The sequence below is a fragment of the Mucor velutinosus genome (genome assembly GCF_035048745.1).
Source record: "Mucor velutinosus strain NIH1002 chromosome Unknown tig00001540, whole genome shotgun sequence".
In the NCBI taxonomy this organism is placed as follows: domain Eukaryota; kingdom Fungi; phylum Mucoromycota; class Mucoromycetes; order Mucorales; family Mucoraceae; genus Mucor; species Mucor velutinosus.
The window spans coordinates 1,459,318-1,485,482 of NW_027041893.1; the positions used below are offsets into that span (position 1 = coordinate 1,459,318).

At 41.2% G+C, this 26,165-nt stretch overlaps 8 protein-coding genes across 8 annotated transcripts; 4 read left to right on the plus strand and 4 right to left on the minus strand.

Moving 5' to 3' along the window:
• Positions 1-138: 138 nt before the first annotated feature.
• Positions 139-3,110, plus strand: ATC70_004577 (uncharacterized protein; the record flags this gene model as incomplete). Its single annotated transcript, XM_064823879.1, has 2 exons — positions 139-1,896; positions 1,944-3,110. The coding sequence occupies 2 exons, from the start codon at positions 139-141 to the stop codon at positions 3,108-3,110; spliced, it is 2,925 nt and encodes a 974-aa protein (XP_064688704.1).
• Positions 3,111-8,459: 5,349 nt separating this feature from the next.
• Positions 8,460-9,718, minus strand: ATC70_004578 (uncharacterized protein; the record flags this gene model as incomplete). Its single annotated transcript, XM_064823880.1, has 6 exons — positions 8,460-8,980; positions 9,058-9,147; positions 9,235-9,386; positions 9,444-9,559; positions 9,615-9,662; positions 9,716-9,718. The coding sequence occupies 6 exons, from the start codon at positions 9,716-9,718 to the stop codon at positions 8,460-8,462; spliced, it is 930 nt and encodes a 309-aa protein (XP_064688705.1).
• A 431-nt stretch (positions 9,719-10,149) lies between these two features.
• On the plus strand, positions 10,150-10,905 carry ATC70_004579 (uncharacterized protein; the record flags this gene model as incomplete). The annotated part of the gene is made up of 4 exons (XM_064823881.1): positions 10,150-10,481; positions 10,543-10,624; positions 10,677-10,802; positions 10,861-10,905. The coding sequence occupies 4 exons, from the start codon at positions 10,150-10,152 to the stop codon at positions 10,903-10,905; spliced, it is 585 nt and encodes a 194-aa protein (XP_064688706.1).
• Positions 10,906-11,011: 106 nt separating this feature from the next.
• RRP8 (25S rRNA (adenine645-N1)-methyltransferase) lies at positions 11,012-14,642 on the minus strand (the record flags this gene model as incomplete). Its single annotated transcript, XM_064823882.1, has 7 exons — positions 11,012-11,053; positions 11,113-11,374; positions 11,427-12,095; positions 12,149-13,394; positions 13,447-14,008; positions 14,088-14,357; positions 14,427-14,642. The coding sequence occupies 7 exons, from the start codon at positions 14,640-14,642 to the stop codon at positions 11,012-11,014; spliced, it is 3,267 nt and encodes a 1,088-aa protein (XP_064688707.1).
• A 198-nt stretch (positions 14,643-14,840) lies between these two features.
• Positions 14,841-15,583, minus strand: ATC70_004581 (uncharacterized protein; the record flags this gene model as incomplete). The annotated part of the gene is made up of 4 exons (XM_064823883.1): positions 14,841-14,926; positions 14,989-15,182; positions 15,264-15,329; positions 15,384-15,583. 4 exons carry the CDS (start codon positions 15,581-15,583, stop codon positions 14,841-14,843), a joined length of 546 nt encoding a protein of 181 aa, XP_064688708.1.
• Positions 15,584-17,406: 1,823 nt separating this feature from the next.
• Positions 17,407-19,269, minus strand: ATC70_004582 (uncharacterized protein; the record flags this gene model as incomplete). The annotated part of the gene is made up of 4 exons (XM_064823884.1): positions 17,407-18,797; positions 18,875-18,932; positions 19,021-19,150; positions 19,202-19,269. 4 exons carry the CDS (start codon positions 19,267-19,269, stop codon positions 17,407-17,409), a joined length of 1,647 nt encoding a protein of 548 aa, XP_064688709.1.
• An 813-nt stretch (positions 19,270-20,082) lies between these two features.
• Positions 20,083-21,705, plus strand: ATC70_004583 (uncharacterized protein; the record flags this gene model as incomplete). The annotated part of the gene is made up of 8 exons (XM_064823885.1): positions 20,083-20,161; positions 20,218-20,305; positions 20,364-20,381; positions 20,437-20,544; positions 20,600-20,979; positions 21,028-21,105; positions 21,165-21,290; positions 21,350-21,705. The coding sequence occupies 8 exons, from the start codon at positions 20,083-20,085 to the stop codon at positions 21,703-21,705; spliced, it is 1,233 nt and encodes a 410-aa protein (XP_064688710.1).
• Positions 21,706-24,002: 2,297 nt separating this feature from the next.
• ATC70_004584 (uncharacterized protein) lies at positions 24,003-25,660 on the plus strand (the record flags this gene model as incomplete). Its single annotated transcript, XM_064823886.1, has 5 exons — positions 24,003-24,225; positions 24,282-24,345; positions 24,411-24,580; positions 24,649-25,347; positions 25,416-25,660. The coding sequence occupies 5 exons, from the start codon at positions 24,003-24,005 to the stop codon at positions 25,658-25,660; spliced, it is 1,401 nt and encodes a 466-aa protein (XP_064688711.1).
• Positions 25,661-26,165: the final 505 nt, after the last annotated feature.

Consider the following 26,165-nt stretch of genomic DNA (forward strand, 5'->3'; position numbering starts at 1 on the left):
TCTAAGTCAACACAGAGAGAATTTACTTCCTTCTTACGCTCCAAAAACCTTCAGCTTGATATTCTATGTCTGCAGGAGGTTTCGCATTATCGTCAACAAGAGCATCTCGCTGATGACAATGTGTGCACTTTTTCCTATATGTTTCCTCGGTCTGCTTTTGTCATCTCCAAATACTGTGCCATCATCTGCCTAAAACCCGGCCTAGAGCTCACGAACACTGTCATCTCTCGTGACGAACGCTGTATCACTGCCTCTGTCAAGGACGCTCACCAAGTCATCTGCCAAGTGGCTAATGTGTACATGCCAGCACAGGCAGCCAGTCGCCATGCTTTCCTGTCAGAGCTAATGTCCATGCCATTTTGGTCTGATATGCTCGACTCCCAGTGGATTTTGCTTGGGGATTTCAATATCCATTTGCATGATGCGGGTGAAGCTCGTGGCCCAAAGATCAAACCCTTTGTCGAATGGTTAAATACACATTTTCTTAACTGTTTCCCAAGAGGTACTATGACTCTCCCTTGTGCAGGTTCCACCATTGATTACATTTTTGCGCCTCCTCGTATGGCAACTCGTGTGCTCAATGCTCAAATTCATCACATCCCTCCGGCATGGACAGATCACAGTCTTCTAACTATTGATCTGGTCACCTCTGGCGTGAAGATGGGTCCTGGCAGCTGGCGTTTTAATCCATACTTGCTTGAGAACAGGGAATTCCAAGCTCTTCTGGATAAAACAGTGGAACTCCTCTTGGCTTCTGATTACTATGAGGAGGTTGTGGGCGATCCAAGTATCTCTGGTGCTGGGGTCTCTGGTGCTGATGTCTCTGGTGCTGAGTCTCGGGGTCTGGGTGTACGGTCTGTCCAGGAGAAGCGGGAGTCGCTCAAATCCATCATCAAGTACTGTGCCCAACAGTTCACCAAAGGCCAGAAGGCTCGCTTTAAAGCTAGAGTCTCTCGTCTTCAGCGTGAACGAGAACAGCTGCTTGGTGACCAGGCGGAGATGGCTCGGGTCAAGAAACTAGAGCAACTGATTGAACAGAAGATTCTTGATGATACTTGCCAAGCGATGCTGCGTTCGGCCACTCGCTGGCTAGAGATGGGTGAACAAAATAACAAGTACTTCTATGGTGTGATCAAGAATTGTGAGGCTCAACAGACAATTCAATCCTTGAAAAGGGCTAGTACAGGTGAAAGATTGACGGATATGGGTGAGATTCTTCAAGAAGCTCGATCATTCTACCAAGTGCTGTACACCCCTGATGCCATTGATCTGGCGGCAGTGAACTCTCTTTTGGAAAATATCCCTGAGGATGCCAAGCTACAAGATGCCGAGGCAGATAGGCTCATCGAATTACCCTCTATAGACATTGTCTTAGGGTTGCTTGACCATACACCCAAGAACAAGTCTCCTGGTTTAGATGGCCTTCTGTTCGAGGTCTATCGATATTTGTGTGACAAATTCCCTCCTGTTCTGCTTCTTCTACAACAAGTGTTGACTGACGCACTGCGTGGAATCTTCCCAGACTCCTGGAAACAGACGAGGATGGTGCTTCTTTTCAAGAAGGGAGATCCCGAGCTACTCAAGAACTGGCGCCCTCTGTCATTGATCAATAGCGATGCCAAGTTGTTCACCAAACTGCTCGCCAACAGATTTAAGCGTGTTCTCTCTCAGCTGATCACCCCGTATCAAACTGGCTTTATGCCTCACCGTTTGATCTCGGAGAACGCCTGGCTCAACCAGACGTTGATGAACAACCTCCGTGCCGCTGCTCCCAATGATCCCAATGTTGCTGCGCTTTTGGATCAGGAGAAAGCTTATGATCGTGTAAACCCTACGTATCTGGCGGTGGTGCTTCATCAATTTGGTTTCCAGCATCCTTGGTTGACAGTACCTCGGGTCTGTTCTTTGACACTCGCATCTCTTTATCCATTAATGGATGGCAGGGTGCTCTTATTGAACAACGATGTGGTCTACGGCAGGGCGATCCGCTCTCGCCCCTACTGTTCAATCTCGCATTTGAGCCTTTCCTCAGAACCATCTTGGCTTGTGCAGACTTACGTGGTGTGGCTATGTCTACGGACAAACGCTCGACTTTGGCACGTCGAATTTCGGTTGCTTCCGCTCCAATTGAGCCACAGACTGATCATGTCCTTCTGAGAGCTCCAGCAAGCCCTCCACGAGTCAAAATGCTTAGTTATGCTGATGATTTGGAAGTCTTTCTGACGTCTCCTGCTGAATGGCCTGTGCTTTTGTCGCTCTTGTCACTCTATGGCAAAGCGTCCAATGCCAAGGTCAATTTGGAGAAAACCGTGCTGGTGTCGCTGTCTGGCAAGCCTCATGACGACTGGAAACACTTGGCAGACTCGTCTAACGTTGTATGGCACGATGAATCTTCAACTGGCTCTGTGAGATATCTCGGTTACCCTTTGTACCATACCGATGAACAGTTGGCTCATTTCCTGGATACTATCACAGTGAAGGTGCAGCGTCAATGCAATTCGCTCACGAAGCGACAGCTCTCCATACGTAGCAAGGGTTTGGTGACAAAATCCCTTCTTCTGTCTCGTCTGTGGCATATTCTTCGTGTGGTTGTGGTACCCAGTAAGTGGCTGAAGGAGATCCAGCGCATTGTGCGTCAATATATTGTCTCGTTTTGGCCGGTTGTGGCATGGGATTCTCTTTGCCTTCCGCGCAAACATGGTGGTCTCGGCCTGGTCGACATTAAGAATCAGCATCTCGCTTTGCATCTCATTTATGTCAAACGGCTGCTTCTACCTCGCTCCCTGGCCGATTTTCTCTCTCCCTGGTTACTGTATACTTTCCACGTATACTCAGGTCATGCCAATGCTCTTCCGTTACTGCTGTATCCTCGTAACTACTGGCCTCGTTTGAGAAAATGCCCCCATCTGGAGCATCTGGCTTGGTTACGCCCTCGCAATACCGCAACCTTGCAACATCTGTTCAATGCTCTATGCCCTTTTGAGGGTCCTCCTGTGTGGATCATCCCTGATTCTCTCAGATCGGTCATGGCATTCACCGACCAAGAGCGTACCGCCATGCTGGAGAGCTCGACAAGCACCTCTCCTTCCGCTCCTAGCTTTTCGCACTAGAACATCATCACCGGCCCGCGCTCAAAAGCTACGGTGGACAAAATCACGCTCGGTGCGCTGCGACGTTCATGGCACCCCTCATTTAATATGCTTCGTGACCCAGCCCACCCTCCTCGGTATCGCCCACCACATCTCTTGCTTCCACCCCGCCTCTGGCGTGATTTTTGGTCCCTCTGCCTTCCCGCCAAGGCTTTTACGCCATGGTGGCGTCTACTGCATGGCCATCTCTCGGTTCAGGCTCACCTGCACTCCATCAACGTTGTGAAGTATCCTTCCCCTCTTTGTAAGGTGTGCCAGGAGGCGCCTGAAGATGAATACCACATTGTCATCGGCTGCAGTAGCAAGCCACTTTTCTGGTATGAGGTAGTCTCCCATTGATTTTGTGGAATTTGAGGCTTGATAGACTAAAATTCACGGAAAAAAGAATAAAAAAAAACAGTAATGTCAACTTGATAAAGGTATGTTTTATTATCAAACTGACAGGTGTAAAGTAAACTGAAGTCTCTCTACTGGCCAGGTAGATGATCCTTCTTATATACTATAACAATGGATAAAAGTTCTATTAATTAAATTAACAAATAAGTCAACTCAGATCAACTAATGTCTAATCATGCTAAAAGACAACTCCAGCAAGCTAATCATGATTTAGCTCTGTCTGGATGAATAATTAGACTCTCATCCGAAGTACCCTGATCTATCCTTTCTATAAGGATAATTAATATCGATTTAGTAGCATGTATCCGATAGGTACAGTCTCCTTAGTCTATATTAATAGTACATATCTGAGTGTATATCGCTAAGCATACATCGTTAGCATGTATCTGGATATATGGCATGTCTATAGCATATCGTATGCATGTCTATAGCATATCGTATGCATGTCTATAGCATGTCTCATATATAGTACAAGTCTGTAGTACATAAAGTATCTGTAGCTAGTATCACGGATATAAGCATGTGTCTTATAGCGTGGATCATGAAGTGCACATCTGAAGCAACAAGCTCATATTGCATTAATCTTGGTGCCTATCCAGATATGGCAAACATCCGTAGTCAATGTCGGAATACAAGTATAAGTCTATAGTGCCATCCATGTCCGTGGTGCCATCTATAGCCTATATCTTATATAGTACGAATCTTATAGTACTAGCGTATCTGAAGTCCATATCTTCTCATAATATAAATCGATATCGTACATCTAATCCAGTGTACATACAGTTTATATCTAAATCTGGTAACTGGATGAACTGTCGGAATGCAGATCATAGTGGATGTATTCCACAGTTGTCATATTTGAATATGCTTGTTATTGATTTGATTTTATTTGGATAAAGATAATAACATCTCTTATTACGGCCATTATGGGTGTGATTGAATACACTGTGATCAGGAGTGATCCATTTACACGATGTGTGATATAAGCGTGTATCTTTACTTTAGTATGTTTAAATGGTTGTTGATGTACATTTGAGCGTTTTTACTAATAGATCCAAATAGCATGAATTTGAATAAGTGCTATTTGGTGAATTTTGGTTTTCAATCACGTTGCGTTTGGGTGGCTATTTCATTACAATTGTGATTCAAAAACAGATATGTGTGAATACAACATGTCGATCGCCTAAGTGTCGAGTTCTGTACAATGCAAACATTAGAAATACCAGAAAAAGCATTACTTTATTTACTTCTTCGTCAATACGACCTACTGCATCTTATTTTTGGTCAAATTCTGTCTAAATTTAGCCATTTTGAAGCAGCACGAATAACTCATGCTACAAAGCGTTGTGAACGCTTGGAATAGCGCCAAACGGCTCTGTTTTGATACGCCTTACTTACTGATGCTTTATCTCAAATTTCTTTAGGTCATCGCAAATCCATGAAAATTCTCCTTTTTTCATGTGTACTAGTAAGGGAGAATTCTTAAAAATCAAACAATCGTGCTTTTCACCTCAAAAATGAAGACTTTTCCTATGATACATATCAGATCAAATTGATTGCAAAGACGCAATGCATCACTGGAAACTGTTTCTATGAGGTTTGTATATGCTAGATTATGACATATTCGCAAAAAACCTGTTTTCATATTTTTGCAAATTCCTCATTATTTTTGGTTTGAAAGTTGAATGTAATTAGTACCATTTGATGCAGCTTTTTTAGTCCTCTAAAGATATATTAGAAAGTTGGGTGTGACAATGACAATTTTCATAGTCAAATTTAGCAGAAACGTTTAAAGGATGTGAGATTATGTCAAATTTGAACACGAAAATACCCATTGCACAATTTCAAATTAAAGCGCAGCAGTTACGGCTGCCGCAGCAGAAGACTGAGACCAAATCTACTGGCCGTGACGTCGTGTAGGGCGCCCTCTCATTTTCCCATACCACCGTTTTTTTTCCCTTTTTGCAAAACGCGTTTAGTATCAAACCATGGCGGTTTTGGAAACCGCTTGATTGACAATATCATCCTAGCTTCTGATAACACTGTCTTACGCTGCTAAAAAGACTTGATACTGCTTCTTTCAAGTGGAATGTAGCAGGTATAATTTAATAATAAGCACAGGAAGCCGTGGAATTAACACTAAAAGTATTTATTTGTTAGGATTTGATAATTCTTTTGCCTGTTTGACGTGGATCCTGCTGCCTTTACTTTTGTTATCTCTGGAATCTCCTTTAGCCTACCATTTTTGGTGAATGCTTATTTGGTATATGTCTGGTCAGTATCTGGTCTCTGCACGGTCAATGTATGGTCTTCTCTAATGTTGTTTGTTCTCTCGTCTCTCTATTACAGTAGTACTGTTGCAGTTGCTTATTATTTGGTCTGTATCTTGCCTCTGTCTGGTCTGTATCTGGTCTGTATCTGGTCTGTATCTGGTCTGTACCTGGTCTGTACCTGGTCTGTGTACGTTCTGTGTATAGCCTTCTCTAATGTTGTTTGTTTGTTTCTCTATTATAGTGGTGCTGGTGCGGCTGCTGTTGCTGCTGTTGCTGCTGGTAATCTGGTCCTTGATGGTCTACTGTTTTTGATGTATGCTTGTTCTCTGGTCTGTCTCTGGTAATTTCGTATCCTCTGGTCTATCTGTGGCTGTGGTAAGTGGTAAGTAACTTTTTTCTTCTGGTCGCAATGATATAAAACTTCTTTGAACGTTTATATTATTGCTTCCTTTATCGTGATAATGCATTCATCGTGTTTGCCTTGTTGCGCTTACTTCTTTTTCTTTTGTTGGTGGTGTTTCCTCTGTAGTTGTACATGAAACAGCATTAGTCATTATGTTGTATTGCAAACTTATAATACCACTGTTGCTTTTGCAGTTGTGCGTGTTTGTGTCATGTTTCTTTACATTCGACTATTACTACCATGCGCGTTGCTCATGTATGCATTTTTCTTGCAACAGCAACAAGCTTTTTTGAACATCTTTGATGTTGTGTTTGTTATGCTTTTCTTTGACTCATTGCGTATGAGTATTCCTTTTTTGTCTACATATACTACTATATTCGTATAGTTTTATATTCTTTTCTTTTTTATATTATTATTATGTTTCTTTGAAGCATACCTTTTTTACGTTGTGTGGATGTGCCTATCCCTGAAGCTCAACAAGACTTTATCTGAGGCTAGGAGGCAGATAGGCCGCCTCCACTTGGTTATCGCTACTTACTTTCGTGATGATTGAGGGTCTCAATGCCTGAATTTAAAGCTAGGTGGTGTAAGTAAGGCATGCTCTAGCACCTGGGGGAAATTTGATGATAGTAACGGTTATATTGCTATATAGCGGAGCTTAAAATTTTGCCTCACATCAAAACAAAGGGAAACCCTCGCAAATTTTTTTTTAGGTCAGCGGAGTTTTCAAGCAATCTGATTGGCTCAGAGGTTGAAGTAGCAAAGGGTTACAACTAGTTGATTTCCTATTAATCTGTCATTTATTATAATTTTGTGTTTGCAATAAAAGGGGTATCTAAATAGATGCAATTTAAAGCCATGCTTATATAAAAGTGAGATAAAATGCGGGTTTTATGTAATATACAATCTTTTGCACAGCGGTTTACTGTGAGAAATGACTTGTAAAGTTGTTAGGTGGGAAAGTTATATATGTTAAGCACAAAGAATAAAAGGATTATTATTTTTAGCTTATAAAAAATGTTCGATATTATATAAACAAGAAAAGACTTATTTGAATAAGATCAGACACAAAAACTAAAGATTTATTGATGAAGACAAGAGTTATTCTATTTATACTAAGTTCTGAATGTCAAAGTAGCAATTTATCTTGTACAATGCTTATCACATCTGGTGAACCTCAGTATTTAGATAGCTGAGATGCACTTCAATTATCATAGCTTGTCCATGTTGTTGCACAACACAGACATATCTACCCATCAAGAATACCTTAATCTTTATAGACAGTTGTAGCCCTTCTGGCACAACAATATATATATTACAGTACTTCGACACAGAGATCTTTGTTTAGAATAACGAAATATAAACAGAGGATATACAATTAGAGCTGATGAACATATTTATTGTTATTCCAAGATTGAATGAGGATTAAAACTAGTGTAAATTTCGAAGGTATTTACAGTTAATTAGAAATGCCCCAGCAATAGGACGTTCCTCTTGAATGCGGGATAATTGTATAAGCCTGACGAGAATGTGCTGCGTAAGAGCTCATTGAACAGCAGTCGGAAACAAATAATAGAGTTGATCCAGGATAGAATGTTCTTTCTAGTTGATTTGACGGAAGAACATTTGTCGGCATTGAAACCCACTCTCAGGGACGAAAGGCCATAGGCTACCACTCTCTAGGAATCAGGATATAGATTAGCCATTTTGTAGCACCACTCATGTCCCTTTGTACTGCTTGAATAAAGAAATCTCAATCTACTACTCATCTTTGCTCGTTCTCAAATCTTCTCATCGTATATTATACGTTGTATAATACATTTGCATCTTAGAGATGGTTTATATCCTCAATAGTTGCAATCATTATTTCGGTTGACAAGCGAGACTATTCGGTCCACATCGCTATCGAGTGGTAGGATGTCACCTTCAAAGCTTCATCGAGTTAATTCGGCTAAAGCAGTAACGAGAAAGGCAAAATCGATTTTAAATGGAATTTAACAAGGCGAAACGCAGTAAAAAATCGTGTACATGCGTGTTTTAACATCCTTTTACAATAATTCAAACCAACCAAGTATGACATTTTGCAAAACTCTACGACGTTCATTTTCTCAGAAAATTTTTAATACCATCATCATCCCTCATTATTGATTGCACAACAAAATTGATATCTATACTGATTTTCTCTAAACAGCTTAATGCATACAAGTCTTTAGTTTCTTTTATTATAATTGATATTAATTAAGCATTTTCTTCAAGCGTTTCGAGAAGTTCCCAATCACCCTTTGAAGACTCTTTCCATAAAGTAACCTTATTATCACCACATGAGACAGCCAAAACGTTACCGGATAATGACCAGCTAACACGCCAAACAACATCAGGAAACTTGTCGCCTAGTGTCTTATGAGTCCATTCTGCTTTAGGGTTTTCTTGTGTCCAGATCAAGACAGACTTATCTTGAGAGCAACTAGCCAAATAGCTCTTGGCGAGTCCAACATTGGGAGCCCAAGCAACATCACGAACCCAATCAGAGTGACCATCCAATGTTTCCTCCTCTTGCCAATTTTTACTGTCATCCTTATATCCCCAAATCTTGATCAAATTATCGCAGCCTGCAGACACGATCTTCTTTACGACATTCACATTGGGATTGCCGCCATTTGTCTGAACTAAGCTACCGGGAATAGCAGCAGGTGCCCAGGTAACTGCATTACAGCCAATACCATGTGCATCGATTAATTGTGTTTCCCAACTTCCATCATCTACAGTATATAAACAATCAATTTCCCCTGTTCTCTGTCGTATATTCTCTGTCGTATATTCTTTGTGCCGTATGTACCTTTGTATTCGAGAATAGAAATCTTGCCATCAGAAGAAGCACAGGCCAAGATGGCACCAAGCTCATGGGGAGCCCAAGCAACAGAGTTAACTACAGCACACATACATATGAATACGAATATAGTCCATATCAACTACTCTGTTCATTTCTTTTTTCTTTTCTTTTTTTTTTTTTTACCTGAGGCTGTATGCTTGTTGTTTTCATGAATCTTTGTCCAAGCACCGTTTTGTTCTTTAAAGATAAGCACACGACCATCGTAAGCGCAAGAAGCTAAAATGGTGCCAAACTTGGGATGAGCCCATGCTACTTGCCATACTGGAGCTGTATTACTGTTGCAATATTCAGTTTTTTGTGCTATTGGCATACTAGAGCTTCTCAGTTCTTACTCTGTAATGGTATGACTCAGTGTTTGATTATCGCCATCAACGTTGAAGATTTTGATAGTGTGATCAGAAGAGGCTGTTGCTAAACGACGAGAATAATAGTCGAGTTGAGCATCATGCTGTTCACATTGATTGTTAGAATGAGGGAACGCGTTGCAGTTATTAATCACTTACAATCATGTCTTCATGATTTGTTTCAATAGTTTGTGTAGCTGTTTGTGCCTACAGTCGGATGTAAGTTGTAAGTCGATTTCCAATAGTGGATTGGTATTTACCATATTGCCAGTGTATAACAAGTGAAAAGGACTTCTTAACTATGAAAGAACAGTTACTAATAAAGAAGATGTCGATGGTTGAACAAATGAAAACATGATATGTGTTTGAAACGCAGCTCTGACGTGGAAAGCGTTGGTAAGTGGTATCAGTAAGAGTACGCATTGAATACACTGGCAAATCAATCAATTGATCCTCATGTTGAACAGCTTTACCTAGAAAATACCTACAGGTAGAAATTAACATTGATCTCCATAATATCAGTATGTATTCATAGACACAATGACTACAAACTTCGGCCATAGGATGGCATATTGGATACGCATTGGAAAAAGAGTAACGGGAATTACGGAGTGCTAATCACATTTGCTACATTTTCAAAGGAAACACTCGTTCTTGGTCTATCACTATCTTTTCACTATCGATTGATTCTAGCATGGGAGGTAGTAACATCAACTTATTAAGCCCTCCCGAGCAATTTGGGATTGTAGAGCCAGGAATCTATCGATCAGACATGCTACAACAGCCTCACTTTTCATATCTAAAGCAGTTTGGCTTCAAGACACTTGTCATGCTCAGTCCAGAACTACCAAACAGAGTAACAACCAATTTCATTGAAGAGGGTGATATCAAGCTTGTACATGTTGGTATGGCAACATGGAAGCCAACACAACCATCGACTTGGAGACCTGTTTCTGAGGAGCTCATCAAAGAAGGATTGGAGTTGATTTTGGATGTCGAAACACATCCCATCTTGATCATGTGCACGTATGTATGCGACTCAAGGTGCGATTACTGACAGTCATTAAAGCGCTTGCGATATCAATAGATCAGGCATTCATGAGACGGGTACACTGGTAGGATGTTTGCGAAAGCTGGAGGGCTGGAATTTCAGCTCCATTGTCACCGAGGTAATGTCAATAGCATCCATTCGCAGAGCATCACGGTAACACTCGATTATAGTATCGATCTTATGCAGGCACAAAAGCACGCTATGTCAATGAGCAGTTTATAGAGTTGTTTGATTTGGATTTAGTGACGCTGCCTCTCCATTTACCTGCATGGTTCATAGATCAACAGAAAATGCTAGTAAGTTGGACTGGATAAGGAAAACAATCATTTCTCACTGAAATGCTTTATTTATTAGGCTGATGAAGAAGCAGAGGAGGCTTCAAGGCAGAAATCACAGTAAAATTATGAATGTAAATGTGTACATCATCATCACCATTGTAAATAAGAATAAATAATATTAAGAAAGAGGGAAAGTGGTATTCATGCTATCATGAGCCTAAATGATGTTATTGCGGCGGCAATCTGCCAATATGATTGCCGACTTGAACCTGTGCAAGATACACCTTGAATATATGATCCAGGGATACTAGACATTCATGCCACTTACCAGTGTTTCTACTGTTCTGTCTGAATTCCCCAGCAAATCCCGGTCAAAATTCATTTTCCCCTTTTCAAACACTACCACCAAAGTGGATCCACCAAACGCAAAGTAGCCCATTTCATCAGCCCTCTTCAGCTCACTACCCACTTTTGCAGTGATAATAATAGATCCAACCAACATGGCACCCACACAAACAACGGCGACTTTGCCAAATTGTTTGGAGTCCATCCAAACAATGGTGCGAGCATTCTCGCCAAATACATCGATACTAAATAATGAATTAGCAGCAAATCACATACATTTTTGTTGAATAAACATACGTTGTCCTAATGGCCATGGGATTGACGGTATAGTACTGCCCTGAAATATGCTTAACCTTTGTCACAACGCCATCCACAGGTGAATGAAAGCGATGATAATCCTGAGGTGCCAATCGAAACACAGCAAGTGGACCTCCCTGCAACTCCTTGGCACCGCATGGATCGCCCAACAGTTTCTTGAGACTAAACTCAATGCCCTTGATCCACAAACGAGTTGCCTCTGATACTGAATCAAATGCTGTCATTCGGCTATCTGCAGGACTGACAGCCACTGTTGGATCTTCAGGTGAATCAGTTGGTCTGGCGCCTGGCTTCAGCTTGCGATAAAAGAACTCGTTGAACGTCTTGAAACTGGACACTGGTTTCCACACTTCATGCAACTGAATTTTGTGAAATTTGATAAAACCAGGGATTTCTCTTGCCGAATTGGGTGAATCAAAGCGGCGACCTTGCTTGAGTGTCAAATTGGTCAAGATACGCTGAGCACCTTTGGACTGAATGCTGGTCTTCATGCCTTTGTACACGAGTCGCATGCCAAGTCGTACGTAGACGCTCATCTTCTCCTCAATTAGTTGGCCTGTTCGTCTGTCCTGAATGATAATGTTGGCATTGTCTCTGCCAAGGGAGTACTTTCCATAACCAACCTTGCGAACAAGCTTGACAAACCATCTATATAGAACCAATGAGCTCTTGTGCACGAGAGATTGCCTTTGTGCTGTTACCTTCTTTGGGCATAAGCCTCTGTCAAAAAGTTCCCCATTAAAAATCGGTCTACCGTTGTCCAGTCATTTGCTGCACAGGTGGCTATGTGCGTGATGATATCCATTTGAGATCTTCTGCCAAGATTAGGACGGTGGCAAATAGGACATTCCTTGAGGCGGATGACTTTTTCTACTGCTGTGCGACGATGTGAAGGAAAGTGTTGCCTTAACATGCTGCTACCATTGGATGTTGTAGGCAGTCGTTTCATCATGCTATTCTCTTCTTTTATCAAAGCTTCTGCCAGATCAACGTCGGTTAATTGTTGCTGCTGTTGTTCCCCCGTAGCAGGTGTTGTAGGCATAGATGAGTAGTCAAATATTTCAGGATTCAATACGCCAAAAGGCAACTGGTCGTCATCTTCTTCTTCTTCTTCTTCTTCTTCAATCCCATTCCAATCTTCTTCATCCTCTTCATCTTCATCTTCTTCATCATCTTCCTCGTCTTCATCTTCTTCATCTTCGTCCTGCTTCATAGTCATTCGCATCATATCCAAGCCAAGCGTCTCCATATTATCGCCACTAGCTGATGGGGTCAAAGAGGGACTGGACCAGTTGTCATTGTACTCTGCTTCAGCCTTCATGTAGTTTTCCAAACTATTGACCAGCTCTTCCAGTGTGATCTCTTGAGCCTCATTCTTGGGGTCTTTTCCGTTGTTTGACCAAAACTTATCAATGGTGGCCTCAGTGATGGTTGATCCAATGGTCTCCAGCATAGATTGCACTTGCAATCGACTCAAGGTGCCGGTATGTTCAGCATCGTAAGCCTTCGCCAAAGAGAGCCAGAACATTTTCCGAATTTCCTCATACGGCATGAATTTTGCACGAATGGTTAGTGTAGGCCGCTTGTTTTTCCATTTGTCTGGGTTCACCATCTGCAGTGGAAATGTGAGGCGGTCCATTTCCTTTTCAATCATGTCGATACCTTCTTCCTCTTCCTCTTGATTATCAGCAAAGTGCATCTCTTTGTGCTGTTTGATGATATTTTGAATCGGCACCTGACACCATGCAACGAGATCGTTTCCCGAGAACTTTTCTCTATCGTACACTGTAAATTTCAAGTGGAAGTTGGCTTCGTGGTGTCGAACGTGGAAGAATAATTTCTCGTTCCACACTGGATTCAAATTGTGTCGTACAGCACTTGTTCGAAATGTGGATGTGCCGTACGAAACCACAACAAACGGATCCATATCAAAGCCAGTACGGGCCACTAGTCAAGTAGATTAGCATGAAATGACACACGCACAGTTCATTCAGCTTACAGTTTCTCTCTGGCGGCAAATCTTTTGCATGGCAAACCTCCAGAAAGGTGACACCCATTACATCCTGGTGAAATTTGCCCTCAATGCCATGCTTCTTCTTTCTGCGAGCAGTCAGTCGTTTCCGAGAGCTTGAATCCGACATGGTTTGTGGAGTCGAGACAGCAGAGCTTAGGAAGGCATCCGTGGATGCTTGTCGTGAGTGTCGCTGTCTGCTAAAGTAATCTGAGGGAGTGTTTGTACCGCTGCTGCTGCTCTTGGATATGTAGCCTCCATATTCAGGCGGCAGAGAAGAGGCAGATCTGACTGCCGGTGTTGTTGGAGCAGAGCTGGTCATGTTGCTTGATGGTTGGTTATGATGATGTTGGGTAAGCTTCCTCCAAACCTGCTTGATTCTCTGATTTTTCACCTGCGAATGATCATTTTCAAAGCCTTCCAGGATAAGGCCAGTTTTGACATTGATTTCGCTGCCCAGAGACTCTGAAAAGGCTCTTCGTCTTGGTGTGCTGGATAGTGATAGTTTTCTCTGCTGATTTTGGGTGGGATGGACGGGGCGCCAGTTGGACTTCATGGTTGGTATAAATGTGTTAGCAAAGAGGAGAAACAAGTGCAAAAATGTCTCACAATGAATCTTTTATACTTACAGTATTGTAAACATCATCATAGAAAAGAGCCGCCGTCGCTTCCTCTTTAGTAGCAGGAAACGGCAAGTGAATTTGACCGAGAAACTGAGATCTGAATCTATCCTTTGAACATAAAATAATGGTGATACCTCGACGCCATTGCTTTCTTTTGGTAATGCTGTTGATTGGAACATCGAATGAACAAGACCAAGTAGGCTCTGTTGAGTTTCTGACAACATGTGTTCTGTGGCTATGCTTCAAACATCGCACAATGACAAAGGTATCCAAATCCTATCACAATTTATATCGCTCATTTTAAATCCCAATCAGGATGAGGTCTCTATTCAACTATTTACTTACTGGGGCGATATGTCTTGCCTGAGCTATTGTTATTCGCAATCTTAAATGCCTCTTCAAGTCTTGATCATGTTCATTTGACGGGTGCTTGATTGTCTCGACACTTCTTGGCCGTTTTCTTCTGGAATGGTTCTTAAACAGTCTGAATTTCCTGCTTGTTGTCGATGATTTTGACAGTTTGGATGTTGGCTTGGGTTCAATCAACACATTGGATGGCATCTTTTTTATGTTCAAAATTCAAGCTTGATAACCCCGGATTTCAGTTTTTTTTTTTTTAATTATTAGGATATGATTGTATTTATATATATATAAAAAGAGAGAAAAAAAGAAGAGAGAGAGAGAGAAAAAGAGAGATATGCTTAATATATAATTAATTTTATCAGAAGAACAAGCTCCTTTTTGTGCGACAGATGTTTATTAAACTTGTCCGTCTGCAGAGAAATCACCCTCCAATCCTGGTTCCAGGATAGCGGCATGACCCAGGATGATAATAGCAGCAGCACCTAGACAATATCACTCTAGCATAAGTGCCTTGTTCTTATATCCAATATACAAAACCACTTACCAATGATCCAGAAAATGGCGCCCGTTGCACCCGAGAAAAGTAGTAAGAGCAACGATATACCAGCGTACGAAGCATACAAGGTGGAAGGCGATAATGCTGCTCCTCCGATAGTGAGAGGTCCATCCAAGCGAGAAATCAAAAAGAATCCACCAAACAGAAAAGCAATGGTGAATACCAACCACCAACTTGTAATGCTGTATGTAGACGGCATCAGAGTTTCACCCCTCATCCAATCTCTCTCTCTCTCTCTCTCTCTCAACATCCCAACTACTTACATAGCATAGACACCCAGAAGCAAGATGATCACCAAGTAATTTGCAGAGAAATATTGCAAGTTATAGCTGTGTATAAACGATGAATACATGTAGGCTGTATCTACTCACTTGAGCACTTACTTCCAACGTTGACTGATGGTATGAAAATTGGTAGTGAAACTGATTCTATTTTTATCAAAAAAATCACCAAGAGGTCGAATGTTGGCTAAGCGTTGCTCGCGAAACTTTTGAAGAAAAGAGAAACGCGCTTCGCTGGCCATGTTGGATGCAGCAGCACCGAGTGTTTGTGCAGTGTTGCTAGAGAGAAGTGGAGTAGACATGTTGAGAAGAAGAAAAAAAAAAGTAGAACAAGAAAGAACAAGAGATTATATACACATTCCTTGGCTTCCTTGGCCCTTTCGAATGATACAAACAGGCACACCCAAAGCTCCGCTTACTTGAATGGCTAAATAAAGGCAATTTACTTTTTAAGGTTCTCCAAAGCAAATGATGTGTCATGCTTTGATTCATCATTGCTGTATGCTTAATGTGACAAACAAATGCTTAGCAATGCTTGCTACAATTTGTTCCTGGGTGGCCAGAGGCATGCCGATCCAAGAAGCATCTGGCAGTCTATACATCTTGGAGGAGGGCTCTTGTATCAGAGATGAAGGCGTGTGCTTGATGTTAATGCTAAACAGTAATCTTAGAATCAAGTATTTCCTATACTAGTCGATCTATCTCTTTACGCTTGATGTACAGGACTTGTGTAAGATCTACAGCGACTTTTTTGAGATATTGTCATTGCAGAAGACATCTTTATGCGGCAAACCTCCCCGAAAAAGTATTCAAGCTAATCAATTGTCCTTTCAACTTCATTGTCTCCATTTAATCAGTATCACAATCATCATTGTCATCAACAGAAAGGCATTTAGGTCAGCCAGCAGCAAGCCGCCGCCGCCAAATTTATTTCAAACGCAGTATGTTTTTTTCTGTTCAAGATTGGACAGATATCGTCTTTCTTCGACTTCTTTAATCTATTTTATGGTGTTCGACTATATAAACTGTGATTATCACCCCACGCTTCCTAATACATTCTTGAAGTACTTTTCAACGCGCTTCCAATGATGCTAATTGTAATAAATATTTTGACTGAACTTATTGAGCAATTTAATAAAATTTGAAATAAGGTTTTTAGCGAAAATAACCATATTTTGCATATGAAAACCTCGTAAAAGCAGTTTCAGAGGTTGCTTTGGATTGAGAGAAACATTTTGAATTAATATATGACATAGTAAAAGTCTTCATTTTCAAGGTGAAAAATGCGATCGTTTGATTTTTGATGAAAACCATGAGGTACCCTTCATGCTTTTTGGTCGATTTTTGGCCATATTTTTTTTTTTGGTCCCAAAAAAGTTGAGCAAAGGTGTCAGGAAGTTACTACTACTCAAGTACAATTGTTCGGCGTCACTCCGGTGGCTCAGAAAGGTCTATATGTCAAGATATGAAGGCTTGAAAGCCGTCGAATTTAGCTGTGTTTTACTTTTTTATAGCTTTTATTTATACTGTGTGAATTACATCTTTGGTAGCTGTCATTTACTGGAAGGGTAGTTCTGTAGCCTGTGCAATTTCTAATTTGAACAGAAGGCATATTGATTTTGGTAAAGCTAATTCATGCAAATTTTGATGCGTTATGTTGTTGATAAGCTTATTAATAATGGAAATGAAAAGCCGAATTTGCTGCTTTGTTTTCTGTTTGGTCTCTGTATTGTTCACCATATAAGTAGTATTGATTGTAATAGCTACTTGACGTGAAGGAACCCATAATAGTTGAATAAGCGTATTATATCTAAAGCACACATCCCGTTATTGCACCTTCTCAACAATACATAACGATAGCTGTTGATTTGATAGTGGGTATTCACACTCTTGAAGTGTTTCATTCAGTAGTATATACGCAATGTTCATTTGAATGATATCTGTGCATCCAGCTAGAAGCAATTTGTGGTCAAAATTCACTTGATCTATCAACACACCCAAAGTATCATCTATTGTATTATTTGAACGCCAAGTTTTCTTCTTTCTATAGATAATAGATTTGCATGTTTTTACTGTAATAAGAGAAAAAAAAAAGTAATGCATGTATGGACAAAAATGTGATGATTTAAGGTTCCAAACGCTTGGGATCACGAGGGAACAAGCTGGAACGACGAATGTTACCAAGACCGAGGAAGAGCATGACAACACGCTCCAAACCAATACCACCACCAGCATGAGGAGGAGCACCAATCTTGAAGGCATCAATATAGGGTTGAATAGTAGAGAGATCGATTTCATGGGCTTTGGCACGCTCAGTCAAGAAATCAGCGTCATGGATACGTTGGGCACCAGACAAGATCTCCTCACCGCGCAAGAAGAAATCGTAAGAGTTGGAGTAACCAGGGTTCTCAGGATCCGGCATAGTGTAGAAAGGACGAATAGCCAAGGGAAACTTGTCAAGAACGTAGAAATCAGTGTGATACTTCTCCTTGACGAGCTTACCCAAGAACTTTTCATTGGCAGTACTTAAATCCTCAAACTCGCCCACTTGAACACCAGCCTCGTTCAGCATCTTGACACCCTCCTTGAAGGGAAGACGAAGGGTCTTGGGCAAGAACTCAAAGTCTTCAAATTCGTATTGCTTCTTGATGATTTCAATCTCCTTGGCGTAGCGAGACTTGAGGTTACCGAGAATATACACAAAGAGCTCTTCCAGAACTTCCAAAACTTCGTGGTAATGTTCGTTAAAAGCCATTTCCATATCAAGACCCATGAATTCAGTCATATGGCGATGAGTGTTGGAATCTTCAGCACGGAAAACGGGAGCAATTTCAAAGACCTTGCCGAAATCAGCAGCAATACACATTTGCTTGTAGAGTTGAGGAGATTGAGCCAAGAAGGCGTTGGTCTTGAAATAGTTGACCTTGAAGACGTTGGAACCACCTTCAGAGGCAGCACCGATCAGCTTGGGAGTGTGGATTTCCATGAAGCCACGCTCGGTCAAGAACTCTCTAAAAAGCAAACAAACGGCAGATTGCAAGCGGAAAATGGCGTGGTTGGTGGTAGTACGAAGATCGAGGACACGGTTGTTGAGACGGGTATCGAGGTTGACTCTGGAGAGTTGAGCATCTTCTTCGTAAGAGCTTTCGGGACGAGTGGCATCGTCCAAAGAGAAAGCGAGACGAACATTGACTTCAGAGACAACGTGGATCTTTTCGATGGCGAGTTCGGCGCAAGAGATGGTGCAACTCTTGACTTCCTCGACAGGCTTGACAACCTTGGCTTCCACCAGCACGATGGATTCAGGAGAAATGCCAACACAGTACTTTACCATTTGCTTGGAGATGGTCTCGTCGTCAGCAGTGATGATACCTTGAATGGTGGAAACGCCTTGACGGAAGACAAAGAAACACATCTTACCACCAGTGGCACGAGAGGTTTGTACACGAACACGGACAGTGACAGTTTCACCCTCACGAGAGGCATTGATGGTGTTGATATCCTCATACTTGGTCTCTATTATATCCGCATTGACGGGCCTTAGCTTATACTCTCCATTTCCAATGCTACTCTCCTTTCATTCAAAAACTTACCAGTGCGAGATTGAGATTGATTCATAGGGAGCTTACCATAACGGTCCTTGGAGCAATCCTGGCAAAAAGATTGACAGGTTATTTTTTTTTTCTCATCTCATCCTTCCGACATGTTCCACACACACACACATGGCCATGCTACTTACAACTTGGTTGGCTTCTCTTTCAGCCTTTTCGGCAGCAATCTTGGCAGCAGTAGCAGCCTTTCTTTCAGCCTTCTCCTTGTCCTTTTGAAGCTTCTTGTAGGCATTCTTGGTGATGGGCTTACCGGCATCACTATTTATTTAATTAGCAAGCCATCATGCATAAATGTCAATATCCACATACTCCAAGTAAACCTCCTTGGTCTTTTGAGTGATATCTTCTACAGCAGGATCTTGTGCGGGTGCTGACATGATGGTTGTTTTATCGGCTTTTCGAAAAAGAAAAAGAACAGGAAAGAAGAAACGCGATCAAAGCACTTAAATACCAACACTAGATGTTGAAGCGTCCTAAAATTTTGCACCCAGTTGACCATGGACAGTCACCGAAATCATGAAATGGATGGCATGCATGCTCCATTGGAGATCAAGACGGTGCTCGATGGTATGGTTGACGGTTAGCAGTGTGTCATTTTAGCTCATTTCATGATGTATTTAGTCAATGTTAGGGTGTATGACTCATATGACATGACTTGTTCATCCGTATAAGGTAGTGCGTGGATGTAATTCTACACTGATCTGGCAGATGTTTACAGGAACTGATACTCTCAAGCTGGTGTAAGGAGCGAGGCATCGATGCTCAGACGTTTAGATTTGTGAGGAAAGTGTCTCAATGTATAAGAACATGGGACAAAAGATAAGCTTATAGCATAGCATAGGATGATTGCTAAACTAACATTAGACATTGACATGTTGATGCAGACAAGGTAAAGTTTCTCGGCAAAGGATGCAGTCAGATGAAATACCCACTTCAAGTACATTATCAAAGTATTCTTCTTGCTCCAACTGCTTCTTTCAATTACCGGATTATAGGATCTTTCGAGAGCATTGGTTTCCAATCCAAGGATGATGGAGAATCTCTCGCCGTAGGACTGCTTCAGTAGTGAGAACCAAGCCCAGGCTGCTGCTCCTCCATTCGGTGTTCCTAATATGATAGTGCTGGTGCACATTGCTCATTGTCATGTGCGCTTTATTGTTCATTACAACTTTTTCCCTCCGTATTCTTTTATGAATAAAGCTATTCCACTGTCTTGTCATAGTCCCGAATTCAAAGGGATCTCGGCTTTGAACATCATCTATGAGGCTGGTAAAGAAAGCTTTGCTAATGTATACATCACTTTAGTCTAATTCGAGTGACAACAGGCCTCGATAGTGAAAGTCGACCTATCTTGGTTTTATGTGCAGATAATCTACCAAATCCTGATGTCTATGATTATGATTTGATCCTGTCGTAAGTCTTGGTAGTTGCATGTATGCTGGTTTCATATTAACCATGTGTTTTTTTTTAGCTTTATTCTTGCGCGACTGTAAGTATGCTGGCTGCGACAGGCATCCACATTGGCTAAGCATGTTTGAGTGTAGAGATGAATTTGTTGAGAATGACTATGTCCTTGTGTTCTTTTCTTCGCCAGCAAGATATAGACCTGGATGGATGTGGCTGTTGAGAGCATATCGTTCACTCGATCGCAAGTAAGTGTAATTACATGCACTACAAGACACAAACATGCTTATATAATGTCGTCAGATACAAGAAGAATTTGAAGGCTCTTTATGTCGTTCATCTCACAAGAACCTATCGCATCATTTTCGATCTCGCCAACAAAATCATCAGTCCCAAATTTGCTCGAAAATTACGGTACATTCCAAATCTGCAGACACTCCAGGCAAGCATCACTTTGGCACCGCAATTCATCCCTCAAAGAGTTGTCCAGTATGACAGCCAGCTTCCAGCCATCTTAAACAATCAAGCTTATGCGCCTCCCGTTCCGCAACGCCAAAAGAGACCGCTACCATCATTGGCTTTCGGAAGGAGATTAGAAGATTTGGCATCGCTTGAAGGCATTGAATCGACGGATTATGTCCCAAATTTCGTTTTACAGATTGTAAATCATCTAAGAGATTATGGTATATATGAGATTTAGGGTCAATCGCCAAGTACTGACGCATACATAGGCTTGGAAAAGGAGGGCATTTTCAGAAAGTCGCCTTCGAGTGATGAACTGCAATCTGTCAAAGCAGCCTTTAATAATGGTAAGAGATAATGAGATCCGCAACTTTGCATGATCAAGAAACTCAAATCTCCTCGATAGGCTCTATTGTTGACTTGAAGCAACACGACATTGATGTATCAGCAGCTCTGCTAAAAGTTTTCATTCGAGAGCTTCCCGTCCCACTCATTGGCCTAAAGTTCAGTGAAAGCATAGGAGCATTACCAGGTATTGCATAGCAAAAAAGCAGTAAAGACATGGCACGTCTTGCTCACTCATTGATCCAGATGCCAGCATTTGCACCAATGATACCATTGTCAAAGTCAAGACCAAACTGCAAGAGCATTACAAGAACTCCCCCAATTACTATTCATTGCTCAAGTACATTTGTCAATTCTTGAAGCAAGTCTCTGAACATGCTAGTAAAAACAGAATGAACACGCATAATCTGTCCGTGGTATTCACACCCAACATGATCAGAGCTGAAGAGATGCCTACAACCTCATCCTCAGGAAACTATGTGAACGTACCAGATACACAACAGTCTGCATTGGCAGATGCCGCTATTTATTTGAAGCAAATGAACCAAGGTATGGTGTTGGTTCAGTTGTTAATAACAAAACATGACACTATTTTTGAATAAAATTGTTGATTATATCATACCGAAGAAATGCTATTCGTTCTGCTGCTCTACTTTGATTGCTTCGTTCCACTGTTGTGCCATTCTGAGTGAGATGGTCATGTTTAGGATTCGCGCAATGGCAAAAATTAAATCCATCAGACACAAAACTGGGTAAAAAGCCAGATGGAGATGGGGCAGGTTAACTTATATTACTTCTTTGCCTTCTTATGAGCCTCCCATACGCATCGTTTACATTCTTGAGCAGAATGACATGATGTTTGCCAGCAGCTTAAATTGATTAACACTACGTCTCGTTTTTTTTCGCTCGAAATAGAAATTTTTGGCTCATTTTCGACTTCGTCAAACTATTTTGCGATTCAACTATATAAAATATGCTAATCATCCTATGCTTCTTTAAGTGCCCGTGGTGGTAGGGCGAAGTGTTTAAGCATCCAACATGCCATCTGGATGATCCCGGTTCAAATCTCAGTGAATGCATTTTTGGTGATTATTTTGGCGTAGTACTGATGTCCTCGTTTGGTGTTTTGTGCTCTTATCCAACTATCTATATTTTGACGATTCCCGCAAGACTGTATTGGCTCTAGGTGTCGCACCTTATTAGCAGTAGATTTCTTTCCCAACTTAGTTCAAAAATATCTTATTCCCCTTCATTGCAGACATTGGGTCCACCAACAGTCTATTCTTTCCCTCAGTATGACATTTAAAGAACTTTAAATAAAACCTGGAGCTCGACTCCCCTACAAAAAAAAAGGCTTCTTTAAGCATTCTTGGGGTGCTTTTCGAGACGCATCCAATGGTACCAAGTAAGATAGATGTTTTGAACAAACTTATTAAGAAATATATGAAAATATGAAAAAAGGTTTCTGGCCAAAAAGTCGAGATTTTACATAACAAGATCCCACAAAGATGATTTCAGGGGTTAGGTTAGATCAAGAGAAACATTTTGATTTGATATATACCATAGTAAAAGTCTTCATTATCAATGTCAAAAACGCGATCGTTTGATTTTTGATGAAAACCATGAGGGGTGCCTCATGCTTTTTGGCCGATTTTTGTCCATGTTTTTTTTTGGTCCCTAAAAAGTTGAGCCAAGGTGTGAGTAAGAGCTAGATCAGAAAAATCGTTTGGCGTTATTCTGAAGACCTAAAACGGCGCCTAACACGAGAAATCGCGATTCTAATGCATCTAAATTTCGCTATGTTTTGCATATGGTTAGGTGGTAAGGGATAAAGCGTATATGCTGTATGTCTATCTATGATCTGTACCTATTATTAATACAGACGTGCAGTATTATGAAAGAGTCAGATTTGCAGTTCCAGATCGTTAACAGAGATCCTGACGTGATACCAAGTGAAATGCGGTTATATTAGTATGCAGAAGGCTCTTTTTTATGATCAGCTTTGAATATGCGCACGGTTGATACTAAGTATTTGCTTAATAACCGAAAGCAAATGCATAATACTGAATCCGCGGTGACGCATAGCGTTGAAAGGAGCCGTGGCATAATGGGATTTGAAGGCAATTATTAAAAAAGTACAGCCAAGAGATCAAACTATCCAACACCGACACCTTTGTGAATTTACGCTATGCAATGTAGTGAAACCCTCCAATTTACCCTATCGCAAACGGTATGGCTTATCGATACAGTTTACTACTCGTCCTTCATGCAGCTTATCATTGATAAGATGTGTTCTGCCCATGAATCATCACCAAGCTATCGGTTGTACATTCTACTGTATTTGGACCCAATTCTCCGTTTGGGGAATCCATTTCTTATACCGTCAGCTTAATGAGATGTGGGGTCATACGTTAACAATTCACACACAGCATTTGCATTACATAAAATCATTTTTGTATGATTAAATCAGTCTGCTTGCAGCAACTTGAACAAAAGAAAGGGGCGAATTGAAATGATCTAGGGGCTTCAGAGTATATAAAGAGATTTTTTTTTTTACCCATGTTTCATTTTTTTTTTTCTCTTTCCTTGTTTGTATTTCACTTTTTTTAATATTGAATCATTGAAAGGTACGTAATAGGGAGCGGCGTTTGCTAGTATGCCATGTTGCACAATCAAGTTGAATGCCAAACTAAAACTAATTTGCCGTTCAGTTCTGATTCAAAGCAGAAAAACACGGGAAATCAAAAAATCCATGTAAGTGCTTTATGTTTACATGTAATTCACATAGTATGGGAATATCTTATAAAAGCAAAGATACAGAAAAAAGGGATGACAGTTTGTGTATATATAGGCTAGGAACATTTCGCCTCTTTCTTTCTATCAAAGCTATACTCAATCAATGAATTTATTCAATAAAAAGAAGCCTACTGCTACAACAGACAATGCAAGTAACACTAGCATACAGAAACAAGTGTCCATAGTTGAAGAGGAAAGAGCAGCGGAACCAACACAAAGTTACCTGCTTCCCGGTGTGCTCGTTACTACTCTCTTCTTCCTGTGGGGTTTCAGTTACGGTCTACTGGATACGTTGAACAAGCATTTTAGAAATGTATTGGGCATTAGTAAGTGGTTGTTTACTTTACACAGACGACTTGAGAGATCTGACACGCTTTTATAGCCACTACAGAGACTACCTATATGCAAGTTGCTTATTTTGGGGCCTATTTTATCATGAGTATACCGTAAGTGGATAGATTGATGTGATGTCAAACGGTATGGGTATTGATATGGCCTTGGTATTTGATAGTGCCAGTTTGATCTCCAAGAGATTTGGCTACAAAAAGACCATCATCTTTGGCCTTGGGCTGTATGTCATTGGTGCCCTTTGCTTCTATCCTTCCGCCACCAACTTGAGTTATGGAGGATTTGTTGGATCGCTGTTTGTCATTGCATGTGGATTAGCTACCTTGGAAAACTGTAAGTTGTGTCCTTGGAGTATATGCATGTGCTAAAAGTGTCTCGTGCTAACAACATTATTTATACAGGTGCAAATACCTACATTACCATCATTGGATCAAGAAAGTATGCATCGCTCCGTATCAATGCTGCTCAAGGTTTCAACGGCCTAGCATCCACTATTGCACCCATTGTTGCTTCCTACGCCTTCTTTGGTGGCAAAGAGGATGCAGGAGGAGACTTGGAGTCTGTCAAGTGGACCTATGTTGGTGTTGCTTGTGGTGTCTTTCTCATTGGCGTCCTGTTTTGCTTTGCCAAAATCCCTGAAGTTGACGAAGAAAAACTCATGGCAGCTGAAGCCGAGGAGACAGGCGAAGTGGTGCGCAGAGCCTCCATCTTTTCTCCACATCTCCTGTTGGGTGCTTTCACACAATTCATGTATACAGGTGCTCAAGTAACACTTGCATCCATGTTTTTGTTTTATAGCAATGAGGTTGGTCATATGCCTGATTCTAGGGGGTCCATCATGCTTTCTGTCGGCCAAGCCTGTTTCACCGTGGGTCGATTCCTGGGTGCCATCTTGCTCAAAATGTTCCGCCCTGACTATTTGATGGCTGTATACGCTGTAGGTGCCATTGTCACCAATGTGTTTATCATTGCCATGAAGACACCCGAGACTACCTATGCTTTGATCATCTTGCTCTTCTTTGAGAGTGTCATGTTCCCTACCATCTTTGCATTGGGTACCAAGGATTTAGGTAGAAATCACAAGAGAGGCTCTGCTTTAAGTAAGTATGGACAGATTTATTTGACAAGACTATGACTAATAGTCAACTCTTTTTATTTTTTATTCTAGTTATTATGGGCGTCTCAGGTGGTGCTGTACTCCCACCTATTCAAGCTGTCATTCATGACCACAGTAACGTGAATATCTCTTTTGTCATACCCCTCGTGGCCTATGTGGTTGTTCTCTTGTACGGTACTGTTGGATGTAGATGGATCAAATATGTGGATGAAGATATTGCCGCTAATCAGGGCGTGGTTTCCGCGCATGAAGACGGCCATGTTGTTGATCAAGCCAACAAGCACAAAGGCTTATAGCGCAATTTAGCGTGTGTATCATAAATTGTATTATTATCGTAATTAAAGAAAATAAGCTTGCCATTTGAAACTTTGTGATCCTCACTCTGCCTTTCATCAATGACGTTGAAAAATACTCACACCACAAGAATTGGGTTCTGAATACCACGATCATTCACGTATCTTACACGCATGTGTCGACATGAGACTAAGTGCATCAAGAGGGAACAAGAAATGGCACTATATTATTGACATAAGAATCCTTCCATCCACCAAAGCAATTAACGTTTAATACGGGTTAATTCACTGGCGAAGCAAGGTAAGGCACAGCACAGTGAGAATCTTGCATAAATTGGGGTAAACCATAACATCAAATCAAGCATAGCATTAAATCCATTTATGCATCACTTGTACCACTATTTACCACAGGGACAAATGCTGGATACGAGTACCGTCAAATCAGATCAATTCAAATCACAGGCATGAGAAAAAGACGATCTACACAATTATACAAAATAAGCAAGAT